Here is a 19,328-nt window from a genome sequence, read left to right as displayed (position 1 = left end):
GCTAAACACAGAAATAAAGAATTATGAGGATAAGGATCTATAAGTAAAGAGACCAGTTTTAAGGGGTTCAATATGAGTCAGCAATGTGCCTTGGCTGCTTGAACGGCAGCAACAGTGACAGCAACAGCAACTAAAGGAAGCCAATGAGGTCCTCACTGCAAAGCCAGAATTCTGGAACCTCTATGCAAGTAATGATAACGTCAGATGTCACCTCTACAATTCTAAACACTGCACCTAAAAGGGGCCACTGACAGACAGCAGAGGACTCCTTCATTCATTTAACTGGTGCCTAGTGAGCATGGTTTGTGTGCCAGGCTCCACTCCAGGCACTGAGGATTCAGAAGAGAACAGGATAGACAAAGCCACTAAAGTCTCCCTGAAGCTTACATTGCAGGACAGGGGGATAAATAACTAAATAAAATCAATCATTTCACTGACTAATAATGAACTATGAAGAAAATAAAGAAGGTGATTGATAGGAAGTGTCTAGAATGAGTAGGAAGTAGAGCTGATTAAGACCTGGTGACTGAGAAAGACCAAAAGACCCTCTTGAGGAGATGACCTTTGATTGGGGCCAGCCATTGGAAGACAGAGGAAAAGAATATTCCAGCCAGAGGTGACAAGAATAAAGACCTTTGGATAGGAACAAACTGGGGAGGCTGAAGGAGAATAAAGAAGGATGTTGTGTCTGAAAGGTAGGGGAGGAGAGAAAAGGTAAATAAACTTAGAGGAGAGAGGTAGGCAGGATCAGATCATGCAGCATATTGTAAGTCTCGATATGGAGTTGATTGTATTCATTGTATAATCAGCAGTCACTTAGAAATTCAAAGCAGAGAAGTGAAATGATCTGATTTACATTTTTAAAATATTATTTTGACTGCCACATGGATAATATAATAAATGGAAGGTAGGGGAGCAGGGTAAAGGTGGAGGCAAAGAGAGCAGGTAGGAAGTTTTGGAGGAAGTGTAGGTGATGGGGATGCAGCTAAGGCTGTAGAGGATATGCAGAGAGGTGTGCTCAGAGGAGGGGACCACATTAGTTAACAAGTCACAGAAGGAGGGGCTAAAGGAAATGAGCATTGCTAGCTGGCAAAGGAAAAGACTAAGGGACACCTATGAGAGCTGTCTCCAAATCCTCCTGAAGCTCAGTTCTACAGTGAGGGCACTCTGTGTCATGCTGTCACAGAAGAGTAGACAAGATGTATATCAACAACATGAAAGACTCTGTACCTCATGGATTGGAACCTTGTTCCATCACATATAGACTATGTGACTTTGGGGATACGAATATCTGTTTAACAAGGTTGCTGTGAGAATTAAATAAGTGAATGTTACCAAAAAAGTACCTAGTAAGGGCCTAACTCATGAGAAGTTTATTAAAAATGGTAGATTGTAACAATTATCACTGTTAGAATTTTAATTTTTATCAGAAGGAACCTATTCTTAGGTAATGGCTTTTAACCATTTTTGTCTTAGACAACTTTGAGAATTTGATGAAATATACCTTCTCTCCAGAAAAAAAAAGCACTATATATACATTTATATATCTATATATACATACATACATTCAAACATATACACACACAGTTTTGAATACAACTTTTATCACTTTACAGACCACTTTGAGAGTCCATCAATGAACCCCTTTGGTGAGAAGAGCATATAACTCAAATTAGGAAGCCTTGTTTTAAGAGGAGGGAGTTGAAAAGCCCAAACTTGATTTAAAGATAAGCTTGTCAATTAGTGGAGAAATTAAAGTTGAAGATGTTCCTGGCCTTTCCGTTCTCTCCAAGGAGTTGTGGAGCAGCCTGGGGAGAGAAAGGCATCACACCCTGCCCCCCAAGAACAGCAGCAGCTGCAGCAGCAAATAAAAGAGGCCAGTCTCAAAGATGCCACTGCATGAGTCAGTGGTGACCGAATGACCCTAAGGCTTTCCTCAGAGAAGGATGCAAGATAGTGTTTGCAATGACATGGGAGATGCCCTTGTGTCCTCCCTGAATTACGTGAAGAGAGACTTGTAGGAGCTGTGGTTCCTATATTTCCAGGATAGGAAATGAACCAAGAAATAATATTTGTGATCCAAATGAACGCTGGGCTGGTGTGGCCTGGGGTAGCATAAGAATTAGATGTCTTCATCTAATTGCTACAGAATGCAAACTCAGAGGCAGTTACGCATTTGTGTGTGTCTGGCAACCCCCTTGCCCTCGATCACCAGTAGATCATGGCTGGACATATGTTTTACCCATATTAGATACAAAACGCCTAGGAAAGTTTTTATTACAGAGCATGTGTTGAATAAATACCCATTGACTGAAAGAAAACAGGCCTAATAACACTATGAGAGTCAAAGCAGGAAATCAGATTCTGACTCAACAGTGAATTCTGTAAAGATTAAAGCTGTAGGGAAAGACAGTGTTTTGCCCCAGGAATGGCTAGACAGAAACTTTTAAACAGAAACTTGGCAGAGATGCTGAAAAAAGAACGTAAGCTTTGAATGTTAGTGTTTGAAGTGTGTGTCTGTTCACTCTATGGATCCCTTCCTTCAAATGAAATCTTACACAGGAGTCCAAAAATTTGTTTAGATAGTCAGTCTCACCGCAGTGGAGATGGGCACTGTCCCCACCCGCTACCTGCTTGCCCTGAGGCACTCAACCAGAACCTTAAAGAACAGTTTGAAAAGCCACTGGATTGGCTGACTTCTAAGGGGCCAGCTGGATTGTGAATTTGGAGCAACATTGAGTTGAGGTTACCTTGAATGAATTTATCTTTGACTTGAAACTCCTTAGACATCCAATCATAGGAGCATGAAAGTCTTTAAAATGTCATCAAATAGCTACTTCAGAAAAATATAAAATCTGGAGTTGTATCAGGTGTCCCCACCCTGGCCCAGCCCGCTTCCCAGCAACCTCCAGCATACCTCTTCATGGACTTGGGGGAGAGTTCCTTCTCTACCTCCTTCACAGGCATGCTGTAGGAGTCCACATTGTATTCACTGTCGTCATCATACTCGTGGTCTAGCAGTGTTCTTGCCCAGGTTCCCATATCATAAGGGGGGAGCATTCCTCCAAACTCAGAGGGCAAAATCTCAGGATGAATTAGTTGGTGCAGACTGTTCAGGTTGTTACCGTGCAAAAATATCTACAAATGCAAGAAGAGGGTGGGAGAAAACACACAGAGGAGAATAAATATCACCCAGATTTTGGGAACTGGGCGGGGGGTGGGGGGGATGGAGGATTGAGGATAGGAAAGTCAAAGCAAGAGTTTTCCATGTCTGTTAAAATATTTAAGCCCTTCATCTACTCTGTGAAACAGGAAGGCTGGTTCTGTAATCCTAATACTTCATATAAAAATCCTGAGGCTCAGGGATTTTAGGTAGCTTCTAGAAGACCAGATCATTATTGGTTTAAAGAACTGGAACAAGAAATTTCGTTTCCTGCTTCATAGCTGGGAACATGAGCAGAATCTAATGTGCACGTTGATCTGCACATTATCCTGGTGTTAGCTGTACAAAGCTGATGATGTGCATAATGAATGCTGTTAAAAGACTCTTCTCATAAGGACTCAACAACTGCTGAGCCCATTCACGTTATTAAACCCAAAAGCTGTCACCAGTATGGCTTTCTCTTTATTTTCGGTAAAAATAAGAATACTGTAACTACTAAATTACTGCTTTATAATACAAAGTATGTGATGTAAATAAAAGTAGATTAGCATCATCACAATGAAAGGTTGACTGAAGTTTCACATCCCAAAGGACCAATGTTCTATGATGTTGCCAGCATCTTCTCTGCTAGAGATTTCCATGGTTATCATTCAAATCAGAAATGGAATGAGTTGAAACTGTAAAGCTGTGTGCATCTGTTAATTATTCTTATCACTCTCTACATACAGCTTTTGGTTAAACTGGAGAATTATTTAAGCTACATACTCAAGATTTGTTTCTCCATAAATTGCTACCTCTTTCCTCTTCTTTCATTTCAATCTCAAGACTTCAGATCAGTCTTCTCTGATAAAGTACTCTTGTCACCTCATATAAACTTTTATATTTATTTAAAGATTATAATTTATAAGTGGCTTAGAAATCTCACACTTCAGGTTCAAGATGAACAGAGGTTCATCTTGCTTTCCATACTTTTAGAATCCATGGAAGTAAATATACTGGAAAACAAAGACTAGTCTATATCAAATAAAATGAGAGGAGTGGGAGTCACCAGTCAACAAATAATTTCAACAAATTGTGGAAGAGTATAAAAGCATCTGAGATTGGGTCACTGGTCAAAATGATCACAGCAAGTGGCTGGTGGAATACATAATGTGGGGCTTACAGAGGTGGAAGATACTGTCTTCCCCAAGTTAAATCAGGTTAATTGCACTTTACACCTTCCCCTTCCTACTTACAGAGCACAACAGGAAAACACACACACTCTCTCCCTCTCTCTCTCTCTCTCTCTCTCGCTCTCGCTCTCGCTCTTATAATTTTCCTGGGAAAATTAAGTTCTAGCCCCTGAAATCCCTACTTTATTAGGTATACAACCTTTATTTCATCAGATGTACTACTTAATGTCAGAAACCTTATCTTTCAAGTCATGCAAGAGTTAGGTAATAAATCCTTAGAAAAGTAAATGTAATTCACACTACTTCTCTTTTCACTAACACTCTGTTCCCTCCTCCCTCAACATCACTTTCAGCTTTGGCCTTGTTTCCTCTTTCCCTGAAAAAATAGGGCAACCAGATGAGACCCACCCACTAGCATCTGTGTCCATATGCTTTGCCTTTGCTCCCAGCACAATGGAAGAATAAACTCTACAAAGGCCAACCCCTCCACCTGTGCACTAGAATTCATTCTCTCTTCCACTCAGTTATATTTCCCAAACAATTCTCTCTTGTCTCTCTCACATCATCAGATTTCCTCCTCTTCTGTATCTTTCCCATCAAAGAACAAACATGCCAACTCTACTCTTCCCTCCCCCACCATACAGATGCATAAAACCTCTCTTGACCTTACCTCCAGTTATTATCCTATTTTTCTCCTTCCTTTCATTGCAAAACTCATCAAAGGAGTCATCTATATTCATTGTCCAAGTACTTTTGTCCCATTTTTCCTGAATCGAATCCAAATAGGCTTTGCCTCCCACCATTGCATGAAAATAGCTCTTGTCAAGATCCTTCTCACTGCTAAATTCAGTGTCCAATAATTCTCTGTCCTTATTTTCCTTAAACTCTCAGCAGCACTGGATATAGTAGATGACTCTCCTCATTGAAACACTTTCTCCCAGGATCTCTTGGTTTCCTTCTATTTGATAGATGCTTTTTTCAGACTCTTTTGCTAGTTATTCCTCACCTCCCCAGCATCTTAACATCAGAGAGCTCCAGGCTTCAGTTCTCGGATTTATTCTCTTCTCTAACTATACTCACTCCTTGGTGATGTCATTCAGTCTAGTGCCTTTAAGTATTGTCCATACACTGAAAATTTATATTTTGAAGCCAGACCTCTCTTTTGAACTCCATATTGGTATTTCTACTCCCTATGTCACACCTCCACTTAAATGGTAAATGGGCACCTGGAGCTTAACATATCCAAGATTGAACTTATAATTCTCTCCCCCAAATCAACTCCTCCCTATTTTCAATGTCAGTTAATCGTACAAATATGCTTCTAGTTTCTCAGGCCAAAACATTTGACTCATCTTTTACTTCTCTCATAATCTAAGTTGTCAGTAAATTCTTTTGGTACTACCTCCAAAATCTATCCTGAATTCAAACATCTGAACAACTCCACCCTTACAACCCTAACACAACTCCCATCATCCTTCACACTGTGTTACTGCCTCCTAACTGCCCTCCTGACTTCCACTCTTGCCACCAACACTCTATTCTCAACACAGCAGACCGAATGACCATGTTAAAACATCCATCAGGTCACATTATTCTGCTCATAATCCCCCATTGCCTTCTTCTTTCTCTTAGAGTAAGTCCTATAAGATCCTCTATGAACTCTTTCTGTGAGCACATCTCCTACTACTCACACCCTGCTGGAATATGCCATGCACACATTTGTCTCATCATTTATTGAAGTTTTACTATATTCTCCCCCGTGTATATTTTTTCTTCCTCCATTTCATGCAAGAAGTCTGGTTCTTTGGGTCTCCTTTGCCTCAGATTACCTTACAATTATACTTAGGCTGAACTTTTAAATTTAAAAAAATTTTATTTTCCTAAACCGTGCCATTGAAGAGATTATGGTAGCTGACCATAATTATGGTAGAAAGAGGGTAGAATATTTTTAAGAATTAGCAAGGAATAGAATAGCAAGCCCACGATTGAGGAAGAAGTGGAAATTTGTGACAACTAGCAGGAAAACCTGTTTCCTGTCAGCTCTTGGGGTGTGGCAGGACCACATCTGTGGACCAGCTGAAGAGTGCACTAGGGTAGTGGACTGAAACCTCGCCATTGGGTTCTGGCTTCAGTAAAGATGCTGAAGCATCTCCTTCTGCTGGAGCAGAAGGAGACCTTAATTCAAGGAACTAATACTAGCTTGAACAGTGAGCATGTCAAAAGTGGCCATGATGGATGGGAAGTTAGGCTCTACATGAAAGATTCTAGACACTGGTGAAATTTTGAGAAGAAGGGACCCCTGTCAACCCCTAAGGTTGACATTCCCATCAGCCCAGTATGTTGGAAACTCAAAGTCTGATTTAATTTAAGAAAATGAAGAGCTAAATGTCTACTGTGAAAGAGGATTCACGACTCTTTCCTAGGTTTCCTTTTACCAGTTTTTCAGAACATAGATTTACAGCATCTGTGTTATAAGTTGTTTGAGTAATACTGTAATGCTGAATCACTTGGGATTCCAGTAAGGAAATATAATAACGTTGCATTGTGCATTGATTATATACTTAAAAATTAAAGGTGTTTCAATCTATAATTATTTTCTCATACAAAAATTTCCAAGTCATATAGTTTTAATTAAAATGGTAAAATTCAAATACCTCAATTCCATCTGGAATAGTGCTAGCAATGCATTCTTGTAGGCATTGTCAAAATCATCAAATTCCATCAAATAACCCCCAAACCTAGAACTTTCCTTGTTTTGTAGACTTGAAACTCTTCAGTCTTTTCAACAGAGCAAAATCATGTCAAAATCATGTCACAACAAGTCACTCCTGCACTCAAAGTCTTTCAAGTGCTCCTCATTTCACTCTGACTGAAAGCCCAGATCTTTACGACAGTGTACAAGACCCTCTATGAGTGGGCACACTATGTTCCTGCCCATCCAGTCCCCTAATATCCTCCCCAGTAGCTTATTCGTCTCCAGCTTTTCTGGCCTCCTTGCTGTTTGTCAAATATTCCAGGCCTGTTTCTACCTAAGGACCATTGCCTTTGCTAGTCCTTCTACCTGGAACAGTCTTCCCAATACATCCACATTTTCAGCTCTACTACCTCCTAGTTGTGATTTAGAGCAAATGGTTTCACTTTCTATGCCTCATTTTCCCATCTATAAAAGGAGGAAAATAACAATGCTTACCCTAAAGCTTTGTTGGAGGGACTAAATGAGTTAACATACCAAGAGTACTTAGAATAGCACACGGCATAGCGTGAACACTACAAAAGCATTCATTAGTACAATTTGTGCTAAAAGCCCCAGCAGGTATTTTGGATCACCTGATCATCCCTTCATAAAACAATGCTGAAAGTGTTTTTTCTGAGGCACATCAATACATTTTTCCAAATTATAAAATGTAAATTAATATGAATCTTGGTGGTAGAAATAATTCCTAATATAAATTATAATTGTTTACAGAATTCTTCCTCCTAAATTACTAAAACATATTCAACAAATTCATAAACAGAAAACTCTCTGTTCACAAATGTTTGACACCGAGACATACTAACAATGATTTCACTTTCACACTCACAGTAAGGCTTTTATGGCACTGAGATACCTGAAGTGCCTTCTCATTCATGAGAAACCTGGAAAATTATCTTCCCTATGGATTTAGAAGTAACTATATTTTCCTGTGGAACTAATCATTTGAAAATTGGTCACAGCACAGTGGTAAAAATATCCCTAAATGCAGAGCTATTTGTATTCAAATGTTAACTCTACAACTTTACAGCTGTGTAAATGAATAAGCAAGTTATTTATCCATCCTAAGACTTACTTTCCTCAGCTTTTCAATAGGAGATGATGCTTACTAAGCTTACTTTTCAGAGATGTTTGGAGGATAAAATGAAATAATGTACATTAAAATGCATTTTAAAATATTATCAATAGTGATAAATGTGTTCGGTATTTACAATGTGCCATGCACTGCATTAAATAATTTATATAAATATTCTTATTCTCAGAAAAATGATTATTTTGGAACCTACTTTGAATATCCTCATTGTTGGATAAAACTGAATCTTGGAATTCAAGTAACTTGTAATTTAAAGAGATATTAAAATTTCTACACATTAGTATTCTTTCTGAAATGTGTGATTGATCAAGACAATCACTACAAAATTATATTAGAGATCACAAAATTCACTATATTCAATGTAATACATATTGTGAAATAACTAACGCCTATTTATAACATAAAAAATTATAACTTTTCCCTGCATATTACTTGAAATTAAGTGTACCAATAACAATATAGTAACACGGTATAATTTTTTTTACTTTTAAACTGAGGCTTTAATGTATAATGAATGTGCTAAAATGTTCCCCATTTGTGGAAAAGCAAGAGAGCTAGTTTTTAAGTATTTCTTTCACAGATACACTGTTCAGAATTAATCACAAGTTTTTACATTTTGTAAAATATCTTTTATGTTATCTTTTAGAGTTATATTCAATACAGAAACACATTTTACCACAGCACATGTTATACATACAGTATGCATCATAATTTATTGAACGGGGGAGCAGTAAGGAAATAAAAAAACAAAGAAGCAAACAAATACCCTTTTCCGAGTCTTCTCCTTCAGGAAAGGCCGGATCACGGTATACAGGGCATGGATATACCATGGTTGGTTGACAAAATGAATTCCTCCAAATCGTGCTGGGAAACTATCCTAGAGTAACATGGCGGGGAAAAAAAATCAAAACACGCTTTAAAACACTGAGAAGGTTTAGGGAAGGCCATATGGTATACAAATTTGTTATTCCGTACACTTAAATGATTATGTGTATAGCTAAGGAGAAGAAAGAAGGAAGAACCTTACTGCAATTAATCATTGTAACTTTCATACAGAAACTGAAGCAATATGGAATAAAGCACATCTTTCTCAAGAATAGGTTGTTGATAGGAATTTCAGCATTTTTAGGAGTGCCACGTTTTAAGCCTGCAAACTGCTAACAGTCATTATAGACCAAGAAATATAAGTAAAAGACTTTAGAAATTTGTCAAATAATGAATCTATGTTAGATAAGTGTCTATTAAAATGTATTTAAATTAAAATGTTTTATTAAATTTCAATGTAGTTATCTATAATGTGAGGACAGTCAGATATCAAAACTCACTTTATTCTCTTTATTTTATTACCAACTTTACTATAAACACTCTCCTTTCCTTATTCCAACTACAAAAAAAGGAAACACGCTTAAGCAAAATAAAAACCTGGAATTGTAGTGTAAGAAATTTGCACATGCATTTTGCCAAGTTAAATGAAAGTTAAACCCTCTGAGCTCACCCAACAGGAGGAAAACGGGGCTATCACAAAGCCAGCCTCTCCTTCAGCAAGAACTCAACCATGTAAGGTTTGCATCTGAAGTGATGTAGAGGTGTTTTCCTCCTTTCTGTGACTAAATAGGTGCATCTCAAGTCCACCTCCAAATCTGAAGAGAATCCTTAAGCCAAATAAGTTACACCATTTGACAGTGCTACGGATTCTACGTAAATGGACATAGATTTTGCTACTGGTTCAACATTCCACGCTGAACTGACTACAAAAGTCTCCTTTAAAAAACTGTACCACTGGAAGTGTCTCTTGAGTGGCATCATAATAATTGGCATACATCTAGATTCTACTGAGAACATAAACAGGAACAAAAGAGAAGAAACTGAAATAATTGTAGATCTATTTTCTTAATTTAAATTTTCTCTTGAACAAGATTCAAAAGATTTAAAAACATGCATGGTGTAACATCATTAAATTATTTTGTTTTTAGGGGACACTTATGAGCATTAGAAATTCATTAATGATTTTATATATTGATTTTTAGAGTCAACAAACATTTTTTCTGCAACAAAATTTCTATCTTTGAGAATAACACACTACGAAAAAACCACAGTACTTCAAATAATAAATACATTCGTAAGCTGTGTCTTATTTTATGTCAATGTCTTACTTCTTTTATAAATTTGTAGCTTTCATTCATCAAGAGTATTACAAAACAGAAATGAATCAGGTAGAAATGCAGACATAGTGTCTTTTAATTTTTTTATTTTTTCAGCTAAATATGCTTTTATTTTCATATGAAAAAATACATCTGACTTCCACATAGCAGGTTACTTTTTAAAAAATTTTTATTGGAGTATAGTTGCTTTACAATGTTGTGTTAGTTTCTACCGTACACAGGCATAGAGAACAAACATATGGATACCAAGGGGGAAATGGGGGGGGATGAATTGGGACACTGAGGTTGACATACATACACTATTGATACTACGTATAAAATAGATAACTAATGAGAACCTACTGTATAGCACAGGGAACTCTACTCAGTGCTCTGTGGTAACCTACATGGGAAGGAAATCCAGAAAAGAGGGGATATATGAATCATATATGTATATATGATTCATAGTGTCTTTTAAAATTATGACATTTTTATACATAAAATGAAGATAAATAATGTATATACAATAAAGAGAATACTAATATGTGCCCTCCACTCAGCTTAAGAAATAGAATATAATTGGTAACCTTGAAGATCACTGTATTTATATATTCTTTCATTTCCCCCACATTTTAAAATTTCACATTGTATTTCAAATATAAGGATTTCTCTTGCTTATATCAATATTTTATTTTATAAATGTTATAAATATTATATTTTTATTTTGCATATTTTATATATTTTATATATATATATATATATCCCTTAAAACATACTGTTAAGTTTTTTAAGTACTTAAGCTTTATAAAAATGTCATAGTCAATGTGGTCGGGTAACAGTGTTTTTGCGGTTCGTTGTATCTGAAATTTAAACACGTTGTGCATAGCTATAGTTCATTGTCACTGTTGTATAGCATACCATTGTATGGAACACCACAGTTTATTTTCTCCTGTCCCTGCACATTGTTTTCCAAATTTTCGGTTTGTTTTGCTATCACCAACACAGCTGCTCTGCAGACTTCATTCTCAGAAGTGTCTCTTGTGCACGTTCAGGTGTATGTGCAGGGTATTTATCTAAAAGTGTTAACGTTGAGTCATAGAGTGTATACAGTTCAACTTTACAAAATTGTTAGGAGCAAACTGCACCAATTTATACTCTTCTTTCCCCCAGTAATGCAGGAAAGTTCTGGCTGCTCCACATACTACACTTGGTATTACCCATCTTTCTAACTTCTGCCAATCTAGTGGGTGTAAAATAGATTCTCGTGACACTTTAATTTGTTAGTTGCTTCGTCTTTGCTTATTTTAATTCCATCATTAATAACATTGTTTGATAACATAACCATTTTACACAGAGGTGTTTTGTTTCTGGGTCCTTGAGGGCCTGAATTTGTTATCTCTGCTGGTCTTGTTCATGATATCTTGTTTATGGTGGATCATATTTGGCTAATATTAATCCTTGGGAATCCTGAAAGAGATAGTTTGAGGATGCTTTTGTCCCGACAAGACCTATATTAGCTCCCACTAGGTTCTATCCCTGGATATGGGAGAGGCAGAGAGGTTCCTTAAATGTTTCCTGGCCAGCAGGGATTTCCCCAGCACAACCTTTCCCTAAGGATGCAGCACCTGGAGGAATGCAGGTTCTCACATCCAGTCCCCAACTTGCCCTCAGTGTGTGCAGGCCTCACGTCTTCTCCTGCCCACCGTGCACCCCCAGCAATCATTACTCTCCCAAACTCTAGGTTCCTACAGTCAACATTGGCCTCCAGAACCACTCAAGCTTCCCTTATTCTGTTTCTTTCCAATAGACTCCATGTGTTTGTCTCTGTTGGGACTTGTTTTATGTTCACAGAGTTCAGTAGAGCACCTAGACGTATTTTCATTGTGATTTATTCAACACCCTGGTGCTTCATGGCAGGGAGATCTTTAAGAATTTTTAACCTACAGCACTACCTAAAGCAGAACTACTTAGTACACTTTTAAAATATACTCTTGAGTGAGCATTTGATCTCTAGAACAAAACTGAATGAACACCAGCTATCAGGTTTTTAAGCCAGAAGTCTTAGCTCAGTGATTTTTAAACTTTGAGAACCACTTGAGGTCATGCCTTCTACTGCGAACAAAGAATATACACATGTAAACACATAACTTACACATGATGCCATGGATTCCTTGGACACATCTTTCAATACAGAATGACTTGGTCAGTACCAAATCACAGTTAAGGCAGTGTGAAAGAGAAAGGAAAGCACTGACTTTGCAATCAAGTAGACCTAGGTTAAAATTCTGACTTAACTGTACCTCTGTGTTAAAAAGGTATCAAAGTATCAAAGTCCAAAGCAAGGACATAATACTTGATTCCTTCCTTTTCTCAGTGTGATATCACTCATTTCCTTTCTCTTTTTCTTCTCCTTGTGGTATTACCATTATACACATGGTACACCTTTTGTAGTTGCCCTGCAGTCCTTGGATATTCTGTTCTGTTCTTTTTTCCCTTTGTTCTCTTTGCATTTCAGTTTTTGAGGTTTCTATTGATATATCCTCAAGCTCAGAGATTCTTTCCTTAGCTGTGTCCAGTCTACTGAAAAGCCTATCAAAAGCATTCTTCATTTCTGTCACAGTTTTTGATCGCTAGCATTTCTTTTTGGTTCTTTTTTAGGATTTCCTCCTCTCTGCTTACATTGTCCAGCTGTTTTAGCATGCTGTCTAGTTATTCATTAAATCCCTTAGCATATTAATCATAGTTTAAAATTCCCAGTCTAATAATTCCAATATCCCTGCCATGTCTCATTCAGATGCTTACCCTGTCTCTTCAAATTTTGTTTACCACCTTTTTTCAGTTATGACTTATAATTTTTTCTTGATAGCCAGGCATGATGTACCAGGTAAAAGGAACTATTGTAAAAGGCCTTCAGTAATAAAATGGTAAGAGGTGGGGGAAGGTAAAGCATTCTATGGTCCAATGGATTAGCTCTTGGGCTTTTAATGATCATGTGCCTCTGGACTGTTAACTCACAAGTGTTTCTTGATTTTTTTCTCCCCGCTTGGGTGGAGCAGGATGGCTAAAGTACCTGGAGTTGGGTATTTGCCTTTTCCCATATGGAAGACTAAAGTTGGGAGTTTCCCTCCCCCGCAGGTCAGTTAAGCTCTAATAATACCCCAGCAGGTTAGGTTCTGGTTACCTGGTTTCTCCTGAGAGCAAGCCTTGATGAGTAGAGCAGAGTACTCTGGCATATGTAAAAATGGTCCCTTTTCCCCTCCTCCTGATGCAAACACAAGGAGATTTTTCTCAAATATTTACGGTGAGAACTTGGTCAAGGTCCTGGAGGTAAATCTCACAAAAGTGTGGAAGGCCCCCCTATACCTGCTCCTCTCCCTGGAGCTTTAACTCTCAGCATTTTATACAATGAGCCTCCAGCAATTCGTCATTAACAATTCAGGCTGTCCTTCCCCAGATTGGTTCCCACGTAGGTTTCTGATCATGACTTTCTGCCCCAATAAGCCAAGACTCCCTGTATTCACCTGTTTCTCTAATCCTGGGGGGTAGGGGATTGCCCTGTGTCCTCACACCACTTTTATAGATCTAAGAATAGTTGTTGATTTTTCAGTCTGTTCAGTTTTTTCCTTGTTAGGACAGAGTGGTGACTTCCAAGCTGTTTATATTAGGAACTGGAAACCAGAAGTCTGATCCCCTTTATTTCTGATCACACCTCAGGTCTTGCAGTATTTATACCCCCACCTCTGTGTAGCTTCATATTTTCATATTCACCTTCCATATGATGCTAGTGTGATCACAGTAAAATCCGAAACTCACTACCTCCATTCCACTCCTTAGTACCATGTCACTTCCCCCCATCCCCTTCATGTCTGTTCATGTTCACATGCTGTTTTATCACTTGTTGATTCTGTTCCTACCCATATGCATCCCTCTCTTTTTGTATCATCTGCTCTTACTAATCCCTTAAGAATTAGCTCAGGCAACACCATTTCCAGGAAGCTCTTTTGATCCTTTTCCTGACTTATCCCACTGCTCTCACATCAAAGCCCATCTCTACCATCACAGTGCCTAAGTCCATCACTGCACTTGCCATGATACTAAAATTGTCTCTTTATTTATCTGCCTCCACTACTAAATTGTGAGCTCTTTGAGTGCAGAGGTTGTGTGTTCCATATGGTCTATTGGTGCTGGGCCTGGCATCCATTTCCACCTACTTCATGCCCCACCTAACAGAGCAGGGGATGGAAGGCTAAAACAGGAATCTATGTTAGCTAGGGTTCTGACTAGGTGAGATCTGTCAATGAGATGCACTTGAATAAGATTTAAAGGACTAAAGGGAGGCAGCAGTCACCTTCCTGTGCAATGACAGCTGCTAAGCAAGCTCTAGAAGAGCAATTGTTTACAGTAGTATCTGCACACCACCTTCCACTTTCTAGTTACCACCTTTGGAAGGTAAAAGTCTGCTGGGACATTAGCAGTAAGAGGGTGAAGACATCAGTTTCTTGACCTCTGAATCACATCTGCAGGGTTGGGACCTCAAAACCAAGAGAGCAGTCACAGTCCTCCGTAATTTTCATTCCTCTTGCTCTTCCAGTGAGGTTTTAAGCACTCACTCACTGCATTTAAATCCATTTTTCCTTGAACTATGCAGAGAGATTTCTGCTTTGTGCACTGAATGCTGATCCAGACTGTGCCTGATTCATCCTTCTACTCCCAGCATTTTGAAAACCTGTGTATGTGAATGTGTGTGTAAGCTAGATGAATATTTATTAAATGAAATACATTCTGATATTTATTATTTAAGTCAACTATTTACATTCTCTGAGCTACAATTTATCTGCAACATGGGAACAATATTTAACAGGACTGCTAATGGCTCCCCTTTGGTGCCACTCATTGAGCCCACCTTCTTGGTGCTGAGCTACCATATTAACTCCCACTTTACACACGTGGAAATGACCGCAGTGGTAATTTTATAATATAGTTTATTGGGCAATTGTTTGGCCCTAAATAACACTACATAGTAGAAAATAATAATCAAAATATTAAGAATATACAGTATGTTGATCATTGGCTCTGGCCACACTGCTCTTCACAGGAGACAAGGAAATAAGTGCTTTGCAATTAGTGAGAATATAGCCAAAATGGGCTGAAAAGAGTTAATAGAATTTCTACCTTCCAAAAGCTTTTGCCAATTCACCTACTTCCATTCGTTTTTCCTTGAGCAGAACACTTTGTGCTTGAGGTACAGATTGTCTGGCCTGAATTCTTCAGTTAATGGAAACTTGACCCGCCAAAGCTCTAGTGGAACTCGGCATGTCTCCAAGCTTCTGCTGACCACAAACTCAAATAAATATCCTTCTTTGGGAGAAGATGGATTTGGAAGTACTTCCAGCATGTAATAGGTGGGTTTCCTTAAGAGTTGACGGCCATGGCAAACAACTGCAAAATGAGCTCAGTCAAAGCAAAGCCTTGATCTTCTCCTCATTGGCATAAAAACACTATGAACACAAGAGACTTTGGCATCATGGGCACCATATAGAGGGGTAAACATATTTATATCTACCAAATATACATAAGAGAATTATTCACATATTTCTAGCAAAAAAAAATACGTTTGCCCTAAATATCTAGCTATTCGAGAAAAAAAAAATTAGAGAATCTGAACTATTAGCATGTAACTCAAATTTTTAACTGATTTTGATGAAATATAAAAATTGTGTATTAAGATTAACACTACTATGAGTAAATTGTCAGATTTGAGAACATAAATCAATATAGTTTCTGGTGTAATTAAAGGTTGAGGTAATAAATGTGAGGAAAATGAACTTTTCTATTATTACATCACAGCTCTGGTCTTGTTTCACAAGTAAGACTGTCTAGGACTCCTAAACCAGACTGTCTACGGTTCCTCAACTTCTTCTTAAACTTATCAACTGGGTTTAAGAATTGTCCTCAATGTGAACATAGGCAAAAATCGTATTTGTAACTCACCCATTCAGAATTAAATCTATTCGGCCTTTTTTAATGTTTGTTTTTCTTTTCCTCTTTTCTTGCACTTTTTGTAGCACTTAGTTTCAACTACTATATGCGCTATGGCAAAATGCATTTAGTGATGAATTGTAGCACCAGCACCTAGAAATTACACCTTTAATTCCACAACTCTACCTCTGAAGTTATACTAGGATCAAAAATATTGGACTGTTCTTTTATGAAGCTTTTAGAATAAATATAAAACACGCTTGTTGTAGAAATTTTGAACACAAAATAAAATATAATTTTTTTTGTGGTACGCGGGCCTCTCATTGTTGTGGCCTCTCCTCTTGCGGAGCACAGGCTCTGGACGTGCAGGCTCAGTGGCCATGGCTCACGGACCTAGCCGCTCCGTGGCATGTGGGATCTTCCCGGACTGGGGCACGAACCCAAGTCCCCTGCATCGGCAGGCGGACTCTCAACTACTGCGTCACCAGGGAAGCCCAAAGTATAATTTTTAAAAAGTCACTGATAACTTTACCACCTAGAGACAAAAGCAATACTCTAAGCATCTTGGGGTATGGCTCCATTTCTTTTCAGTTATGTTTTATATAGATGACATGAAACTCTAACAGTCTGAAATTATGATAATAGTTTTTTATAATGGCTCATATGTGTGCAACATACACGATATCACTTTCTCTAAAAGTATGAGTAGGTATAGAAAGTAGGTGATTATTGTAGCAGTTGGTACTACTGGTTCCTTAGGTAGGATCAACATTAGCTTCCTTCAGATATGTCCAAACTTCTTAAGATCAGTCTGCTTTGATAGCTAGTGGGAAGCAGCCGCATAGCACAGGGAGCTCAGCTCGGTGCTTTGTGTCCACCTAAAGGGGTGGGCTAGGGAGGGTGGGAGGGAAACACAAGAGGGAGGAGATATGGGGATATATGTATACATATAGCCAATTTGCTTTGTTATACAGCAGCAACTAACACAACGTTATAAAGCAATTATACTCCAATAAAGATGTTAAAAAAATAAAAACTTTGAAAAGAAAGCATAAAAAATATGAAATCAAAAGGTGAAGAGAAAAAAGATACAAAAGATGGTGTTAAGTAGTTATTAAGAATATTATGTTATTTGTATAGATTTTATGATATTTGTGGTATGTGTCAGCTTCTTAAAATGTCTAGTTTATAGCGATTCATTTCATTATGAGTAAAATTTCATCTTGTATCTGAAAAAAAAAAAAACCACGATTGGTCTGCTTTGAGGTGCTAACCGTAGAATGTTTTGCTAAATATGTATATTGAGGGTATTCTTTCTAGATGGTAAAATAGTATTTTAATCTCATATCCGTCTTTTATTTATTTATTTATTTATTTACTTATTTATTTGCGGTACGCGGACCTCTCACAGTTGCGGCCTCTTCCGTTGTGGAGCACAGGCTCCGGACGCGCAGTCTCAGCGGCCATGGCTCACGGGCCCAGCCGCTCCGCGGCATGTGGGATCCTCGCGGACCGGGGCACGAACCCGTGTCCCCTGCATCGGAAGGCAGACTCCCAACCACTGCGCCACCAGGGAAGTCCTCATATCCGTCTTTTAGAATGTTGTACTAGCTATTTGTCTACATGTTGTACCCATCTTCAGAAGCTTAAGATTCCTGAATGAAATCACGTTTGTTCTAGTTCCAAAGCCCTGCTCCCATTCCCTACCACTAGCACCCTGCACAGAGTCTGTAACTGAAAAGAATGGAACTATAGTTGTGATCCCATATATTTAGTGCCATCCATAGTGGACAGACAGATCCAGGCAAGTCATTCAACTGCTTTCACAAGGGAAACAAAAATTTTTACCAAAACATTCTAACTAGTGCCTTCTGCCAAACTGCAAGAAGACAGGCAGGAAAGTATTTAATTATCAGCTAATTGGTATGTCTTTTTCTGTGCCTGTCTCATGACTGGAAATAAGCCATATGTAAGTGACATTGAAAACAAAGGATCTTGACCCTGGTATGGAGATAAGAGAGTTTACATTGAAATCGTACACATGCAGGAGGATGCTTCATCTCCATCCTCTTAACTTGTAACTGTCCATTAAAACCTCATGCTATCCAGGTAGGCATCAAATAAAGGAACTTAGATGAAAAAAATTGTGTAGAAACAAAATTTCACCAAAAGGAAGTAATTGCTCTGACATGTAGGGAAACAATAATGATTAACATTTTCTACAACCAGTTTGTTTAACATTTAGAGTTTGTCATCGGAGAAAAGAGAAGAAAATAAGCGAATGGTTGGAAAATGACTAGTGAATTCCTGTTTCAGGAAACAAGTCAGCCTTCAAAGATATATCACATTGTATTCCAAAATAAGCACTTAGCAAAGCTTTTTGTTTGATGAGCAATCTCTGAAACAAAATGCATGTAAATTACAGATTTAAATTTTTATGATTCCTCAGAAAACAGTGTCTTAATTTTAATAAGTGTTTTAAGAAACATGGATTAACCATGATGGATCATTTAAAAGAGTGATGAATAGGATACATTAATTTCCCATTAATAAGTGATATTCTTTTTAGAATTAAAAATTTTTGAGATATGAATACATTTTGAAATGAGTTTACCCTTATAAAGGTTAAAATCTTAAATCCAAATACACACTAAAATATAGATAACTTTTTATGTTAAATTTGAAAATTGATGTTCTTAGATTTGCATTTGCAAACTTTACAGTATCTGTTTGTTTTAAGACCTCTGGCAAAATGTCAGCTATTGTTTAAAGTGTCTATCATGAATACAAGTGTGTCAACATGAATTTCTATTAAGGGTGATCAACAGAATGTGCTCTACCCAAAGGCAAATGCATACCATTTACAACACTTCTATTTTTAAAAATAGCCACTTTCCTTCATCCTATATGCATCGATACTTGGCTAAAGAAGATTTCATGGCGCCACGACTCCTAATAATGTCTCTTTTGCCCTGTCACTCTCCTTTTATAAAATTCAGTTCCCATTATAGAGATATGCTAGCTTTGT

At 37.8% G+C, this 19,328-nt stretch overlaps 1 protein-coding gene across 1 annotated transcript in view; it reads right to left on the bottom strand.

The window, feature by feature from the left end:
- The window catches only part of CLVS2 (clavesin 2), a 69,307-nt gene that overhangs the window by 7,995 nt on the left and 41,984 nt on the right, over positions 1 to 19,328 (bottom strand). Inside the window, exons 4-5 of the mRNA XM_060283862.2 lie at positions 8,947 to 9,057; positions 2,918 to 3,138 (exon numbers count right to left, since the gene is read on the bottom strand). Coding sequence (XP_060139845.1) covers positions 2,918 to 3,138; positions 8,947 to 9,057 — 332 coding nt within the window. The remainder of the gene's footprint in view (positions 1 to 2,917; positions 3,139 to 8,946; positions 9,058 to 19,328) is intronic.

Source organism: Globicephala melas, chromosome 14 (assembly GCF_963455315.2).
Source record: "Globicephala melas chromosome 14, mGloMel1.2, whole genome shotgun sequence".
NCBI lineage: Eukaryota > Metazoa > Chordata > Mammalia > Artiodactyla > Delphinidae > Globicephala > Globicephala melas.
Note: the sequence above shows the minus strand (reverse complement) of the source record. Positions and strands in the feature narration are given on the sequence as shown.